Source organism: Quercus suber, unplaced genomic scaffold (genome assembly GCF_002906115.3).
Source record: "Quercus suber isolate HL8 unplaced genomic scaffold, Cork oak 2.0 scaffold_503, whole genome shotgun sequence".
NCBI lineage: Eukaryota > Viridiplantae > Streptophyta > Magnoliopsida > Fagales > Fagaceae > Quercus > Quercus suber.
The window spans coordinates 270,482-277,501 of record NW_027069952.1 but is presented as its reverse complement, the minus strand read 5'-3'; the positions used below and the strand labels follow the sequence as shown (position 1 = coordinate 277,501).

General features: G+C 33.6%; 1 protein-coding gene across 1 annotated transcript; it reads right to left on the bottom strand.

Annotated features, from left to right (window-relative positions):
• Positions 1-3,573: 3,573 nt before the first annotated feature.
• Positions 3,574-6,622, bottom strand: LOC112015522 (probable protein phosphatase 2C 25). The gene is made up of 4 exons (XM_024047928.2): positions 6,074-6,622; positions 4,546-4,884; positions 4,167-4,346; positions 3,574-4,035 (listed from the first exon to the last, which is right to left on the bottom strand). The coding sequence occupies exons 1-4, from the start codon at positions 6,527-6,529 to the stop codon at positions 3,871-3,873; spliced, it is 1,140 nt and encodes a 379-aa protein (XP_023903696.1). The 5' UTR covers positions 6,530-6,622; the 3' UTR covers positions 3,574-3,870.
• Between the last annotated feature and the right edge of the window lie 398 nt (positions 6,623-7,020).

The following is a 7,020-nucleotide window of genomic DNA, read 5'->3' as shown; positions in this document are numbered from 1 at the left end:
TGTGATACTTATTTCTTAGACTTGATGGATATATTTTATTTTTATGTTTAGCTAGTGATTTTAGTTATGATTTATTGATTTATAGATGTATAATTAACAGGTGATTTATTGATTTATCATTAATCTATGATTTGGATTGATTTATGATTAATCTATAATTTGGATTGATTTGGCTACCATATAATTAATGGGCTTCAAAAAATCTAGATTTGGGCTTGAATGGGCTTCAAAAAATCTAGGCAAAAAATCTTAATGGGCTGGAATCTAGGCAAAAAATTTTAATGGGCTTTTATAAAAAAATGGTTGGGCCAAATTTGGGCCCAAGCTGCTAAACAGGGCCCCTGGGCCCGGTGGGGCGAGTCTGGGCCCCATAAAAAAACCCAATTACTAATTGGGCCGGGTTCGGGTTGCGGGTCCTAGCCCACAGGTTGGATCCGAATATGCAAAAACCTGGCCCGAACCCAGCACGTTGCCATTCCTAATTGTTATCCCTAATCTAACTAATATGTAAATTCTCCATTTACTTAAAAATGCAAATGATATAATTTGTAGTAAATATCATAAATCATTAAAAATTGATGGCTAATCTTTTTGAAACGACATTTCATAAGAATCTTTTTATGGCAACAGTGTGAAGCTCATGACTCATAAGAATCTTTGGCTCTTCTTGCTAACGACTACTCATGCGGGCGGTCAAATTTGGATGAGTGGCGTGCCTTGTAGACTGTAGTTGTGGGATTCAAATTTCAAAATGTATTGTTGTCAAACTTTTCACAAATAAATAAATAATATGAGTTTTTTTTTTTTTTTGGGTTACCCATGATGACTCTGGCATCCCAAAATCTCGTGACATTTTATAACTTTTCAATCAATTTAAACATTAATATAAAATAAAAACATTGTTGTGACCCCTTAATCAAAAAGTAAAATATATCAACATTTTTTCTTTTATGTCATGTCACTTTTGTAAGTTGTGATTAGTAATGAAGGTTCATCACATATCTTTCATATCACGGTAACTACCACTCTTTAATATTAGGTTAAAACAAGATGCAACAGCGAAGACACTACTACAAACAAAAATTCCACATAAGACATTGTGCCTTGCCTAAGTTCATATGAAATAAAATTATTATCAACAATATCAATTACAATAAGCCTCAATTAACCAAAACTGATAACAAAATTAACGCACTCTCACAACAATACATGCCTGCGTTTTTCACAAATACTAACTAATTCAAATTACAATACCTTTTTTTTTTTTTTTTTTTTTGTGGATAAGTAATACCAATTTATGTTACTAGCAATAAATAAACTTTCACTCCTTTATAATAATATCCAAACCAAGTTAAATTAGGAAATTGAGGTAGTTTCTAATAAATCTCCACATTAATTCAAATTTTAAAGCCAGTTTTCATTGAACAAGTTGGTTATTATTTCTGCATCTAAAGCAGAGAATGCTAATATGAAACCAAATGCAAAAAGGTATCCAAAAAATAAAAATAAAAATAAAAAACTTTTCTCAAACCACAACAAGATGAACCTTGAACTTTCAAATTAGTTGTTGTGACCACGAAAACCTCAATGGCAGTGTATTGTATTTTGACTAGCAAATGCACATCAACACAAACACAATAATATACTCTTGTTTTTATTCATAAAAGACAAAAAATTACTGTAATTTGGCCTACCCTACATCCACAAGTTATGTCAATTTACTATTAATGAGGTGGAGTGACTGTTGTTCCCACTTTTGGGAGGAATGCTTAGGTGGAAATGGAATGGAATAAGCATTCCCCTGACCGGTTTAATTTGTTCTTATTGAACTCCCAAACAAGAAAATATATGAAATGTCTTTAAAAAATCAATTTCAATTTTATTTTCGCACTCCTATATGGATAGGCATAATCAAGTTAAGAATTATTAATACATTCATTAAAGTAAAAGTTGTTTAGAATTTAGAAAGTGATACACTTTTTTATTCTTACTAAAACTTTAATTCCCAAAGAGCGTTTGAAAAATCTTTAAACATGAATACTTTTGCATATAATTGGATTTTTTATTGTAAGAGCATTGGGCCTAGGAGCTTATTATTTATGTATATATTGGGCTTAAGGCCCAAGCCGAGGACTAGAGGTCGACCGAGGATGAGTAAACATTGTCAAGGGAGTCTATGTTAGTAGATATAGAAGTTAGTTTTGGTCATAATGGTCCAGGAGGGTGGGCCGAGGATGAATGCCTTCTCGACTAACCAAAGCCAAGGTTCGAATAGATGGTCTACCGTCTAGGGGGACGTTCTAGGAAGTTCTATTTGTACAGGTAAGCATTGCAGAAACATATGACAAGGGGGAGTCCCAAAATATCTAAGGAGAAATCTGCTACCATCGCATTAAATACTCTGCAGCTAACTCTCTAACTGCATTAATGTGGAGGTGATACCTGAACAATGGTTTTCAACTTTACAGCTATTATACAAAGATTTTAGGAATGTGCTGATGGAATAAATATCAATACTAACCATCTGGCTTACACGTGGAGGATAAAGAGGAAAGGGGGAAGAGAGTATAAGAGGGGGAGGAAGTAATGAGAGAAGGGGATTGAGAAAATAAGATAGAAATAATGTTGCATCAAGAACTGACTTTGTAATCCAACTTGAGAGAAATATATAAGAATTGATCTCCTTGGATTGTGCCGAGGACGATTTTCTTCAGCTTAAATTAGTTTATTCTCCTTTTCTTGTCACCTGAATTCACTATTCTTGTTGTTCAAATCGTTAAAATCCAGTTTTCCAACACACTCTCTACAAATTCATTGTTTTGGGTTTTTTGGACCTAAGTCTATCCATCTTTTAGGCTAGGGACTCAAATCGGGTCCTTACATCTATAATGAAAGGAAAATTGTTAAGAACTTTAGTCAAATTTGGTCTTTGATGATTCTTGTTTCTTGAAAAAGTGTAACCTACAATTTTTTACAACACTGCAAAAACCCTCAATTTTTTTCAAGTAATTACTTAGTACCACCATGCATGATAACTAATAAGAGATAGGTAAAAGGTATATCCAATTCTTCAATAATTTTGTTTGTATTAGCACATATTTATTAAGTTTAGTGGATATTTTTTTGTTATAGATCTTTTGGTTATGAAAAATCTTCATTTACATATTGAATTATCTTTATAAATTTATACTACCATGCATAACATAATATATAATTTGTTTATGATTTTCGTTGTTTTTTTTTTTTTTTAATCCGTAGTTCCGTTACTAATGATGAAATGCAAACTTAATTTTTTAGAACCTACAGATTTTTGGCTTGTAAGTCATGCCCTTAAATTAGTTAAGCTAGCTCATAATCTGATGGAATTTTTCGTATCTCCAGTAAATATGAGAGAGGCCGGGTTTTATTAACGCAAACTTGTAACATATGAATGGGGGCATTAAAGTGGTGGAACGTTGGATGGTTAGTTACTTTGTTTATTTTTAGTTGTAAAATGGTCAGCTTATTGTTAGTTGATAGTTGTTGTTAGCAGTAAATACGAGAGAGAGAGAGAGAGAGAGAGAGAGAGAGAGATTTCTGTAAGTTATAAATACATTTCACTAGAATAAAGTGATAAAAGCTATTAACTTCTAAATGGGATGGATATATAGAGTTACATGCATAGTGCGATATATATGTTTTATAACTCTTCTACTAGGGACAATCCTAGGAGAGGCTTTCTAGCTTTGAAATGTTTAATAACATTCCAAAAACATGATGGTCTTGCTTTCTAGCTTTCTTAAAGCTGCAAGTTTCTCGAAAAATCCACTTGCATGACAACTATAATTCCCCCATATATGTCGGAATTCTTCTATCTTCTTATAGTTAAAATTATGAAAGAAAATTGCCTAATTGAACTATCATCACACTTATATCATCTGTAGAGCCTCGTGTTACTGCTAAGTCGACAAGCTTTTTGCAAGCAAAAAATGGTTTTGGTTTCTCTATTCCGGTGCACAAAGGACGAACCATATCTGCTGCTTCTTGATTATTAACCTAAAAGAAGGAAGGGAAAAAAATATTTAATTATCAGCAAAATTCAGTGAGTGAAACGATTTTAATTTCATTATATGTATACTATGTTCCAAGTTAAGGGGTCACAGCAATGACTTTTGTTTTGAAGTTACCTTGTCCCAAAGACCATCAGAGGCTAGAATTACGAACTCGCAGTCATGCTCAATCTTTAAGACTTTGGTCTCCGGTTCTGCTATAATCCATTGTTTAAGATGTCGATCTCCGATTCCTCTTGATACAGCTAGGGACCCTTGTACTCTCCATACATTGTGATGAGAATCCACATAACCACCCTACAAAATAATGATTATTGCAAAATTGGTTAGAAAAATACTAACAACAAATTTGATAGTGTCACTTCAACTACATAAAAATATAAACTTATGAATTAATTTTTTTTTTTTTAAATAATTGGTGACACATCGATTCACAAGACTAATGTAATAAAATTTGTAGTATTCTTAATATCAGAGAGTTACATAGCTAACTTACCAGGGTTTCAATTCGTTGTTTTTCGTCTTCCCTGCAAGGCCGGTGATCAGATGTGAGGGCCTCAGCTATTCCTCCTCGGCTCATCACAGCACGACAATCACCAGCATTTGAGACCACAAGATTACCTTCTTGTATCAGTGCAGTCACACAGCAAGTACCACCTTCGACACCCTCCTTCAAAAATTCGGCATCTGTGGTCAAGTAACCATCTCTAACTGCTTCCACAATTTCATCTGCACATCTCTTCCTGGATTGGTCCATTATATGCCTATCCAAATGGTTGGCTGCAAATTCAGCAGCTTTTGCACCCCCATGCCCATCAAAAACACCAAAGAAAGCCTGCAATCATAGAATGATATCGTCAGGTTCTAAAAGGCAAAGACAAAAGCTGAGCACGTTAATTTTAAGCAAACTTTTATTTTTCCTTTTTCCCATCAAAACACAATGTTGTTGCTTGAGCCCCAAAAAAAAAAAAAATTGTATATTAATTGTCCTTTGAAGTTTCCAAATAAAAAGAGAGGTATTTTAGAATACCTCAATTAAGTTTCTATATCTCTATCTCACCAGTTCTCGAACCCATGGACCTGATACTTGGTATAAGTATCAAACCCAATGAGCTACTAAGAGAACCGGTGCCATGTTTTGCTTACTCAATTTTATTAGCTTTGGCCAACTCACCTTAAAGTGTGTCAAAGAGGATAATTTTAAGCACAACAATATAGTAATTAATTGTACATATCCATCATTATATTATGAAGCTACTAGCCAAATTCTCAAACTATCAATTTTTGCTGCCAATATCCTAATTCCAAAATAATTAACTGGCAGTGAGCAAATTACTGACTAAAATATTAATGTCTATGGATTTTGATATGATTCAAATTGCAAATTATAACATAATTATTACATTGGATGCAAGTGGATTTGTAAGCTCAAGTAGGGTGAATTGTCAAAGGGTCTTTCATTGTGAAGAGTGCATATATAATGCAGCAAGTGGAGGCTAGCAGTTTCAGTGCAAAAAAAAACTGATAAATATTAATGTTCTCATTTCTTCCTAAATAATTTAATTTTTAATTTTATGAAAGTGCAAACACATTCACTCAATTTTCTATATCACCAATTCAAATAGCATGCCATATTTTGAACTATCACACTAATATTTAATCTTTAGTTAATAGGAAATTAAAGGCTAATATTTATAACCACATTTCCCCCAACTGATCTGGCAATTCAAATTCTCCAATGTTAGGCTTTCTGCAAAAATTTCAATGCCTTACAAGATCTTAAAACCTCTATATTTATTAAGATTAAATAATTTGATCAATTTGCTAAAATTAAATGATTAAAAAAAAAAAAAAACCCGAGATTAAAAAAAAAAAAAGAGTCATCTAACACCATAATACTTAAATAAAAAAATCAATCTCTTCCAATACTTCTATCAAAACACTTAAGAAATATTTTCTTTTCCTCTATTTTCTTCACTGTATAACCGAAACACAAAACCTTAATTAACATAACATGTACATACCTGTGTAGAATCTCCATGAACATCAACGACAGCTGAGTACCGGTCCTCCATTGGGCCTCTCCTTCCTCTCTTACAATAAAGCGCATATCCATCCCCTTCAACCTCCACCACGTCCACTACTCTCTCCACAGCTTTAGGCGTATCAACCCCGAAACTCAGTGACATCACCGGAATATCAATCCTCGCCGGCCTCTTCCTCTTCAAAACCGTGCCATTAAGCGAACGCGAAACCTCCTCGATAGTACTTATCTGTTTGTTAAGTTTGTTAAACCTAACCGTTGATGGTGTCGATGGAGAAGGCGGCAGTGGCGATGATGACGAAGATGATGGTCGTGATGGGGTTGGTGGTAAGCCATGGAGAACTCTAGGAGAATTAGAAATAGAAGCTGAGGATTTACACAAGTTTGACGAAATTCTAGGAGAAAATATTGGAGAGTTTAAGATTGCCACAGACATGTTGTTTAACTTTGTTTGTTCTTGGTTGTGTGTCTGTTAATGTTTTTCTTTCTTTTCTTCTCTTTTGGAATGCAAAGCAATGGATGAGTTGTGAGAGGATACGAATGAATTAATATATATTGTCATGGAAGAATTGGTAAACGATGTCGTATAATTAAATTGACTGGTTATTGACTAAGTCTGAGTTTTGGAAATTTTCCGTTTCATTGATTCAAATTCAAAATTTTTTTTTTCTTTCTTTCTTTTTTGTGGTTCTAAATTCAGAAAATTTGAACGCTCTTTTTTAGGAGCGTGGAAGGTCAGCCCAGTTTACTTGGGTGCGTTGACTGGGCTAAAAGCTAAAATTGCCCTGACGGCCTTTACTTGTACTAGTAGTATATCAAACGCGCTCTAAATGTGAGTGTGTAATTAAAATTCAACGTACCAAAAAAGAGAGAGAAGAAAATAACAGTAGTGGCCCAGTGGGTGGTGTGTTTTTTATGACTAAAATG

Coding starts and splice junctions, on each gene's coding strand:
- LOC112015522 (XM_024047928.2), bottom strand. CDS start 6,529: ATGTCTGTGGCAATCTTAAACTCTCCAATATTTTCTCCTAGAATTTCG. Junction 4,347..4,545: donor AACAACGAATTGAAACCCTG/GTAAGTTAGCTA, acceptor ATTATTTTGTAG/GGTGGTTATGTGGATTCTCA. Junction 4,036..4,166: donor CTGATGGTCTTTGGGACAAG/GTAACTTCAAAA, acceptor TCCTTCTTTTAG/GTTAATAATCAAGAAGCAGC.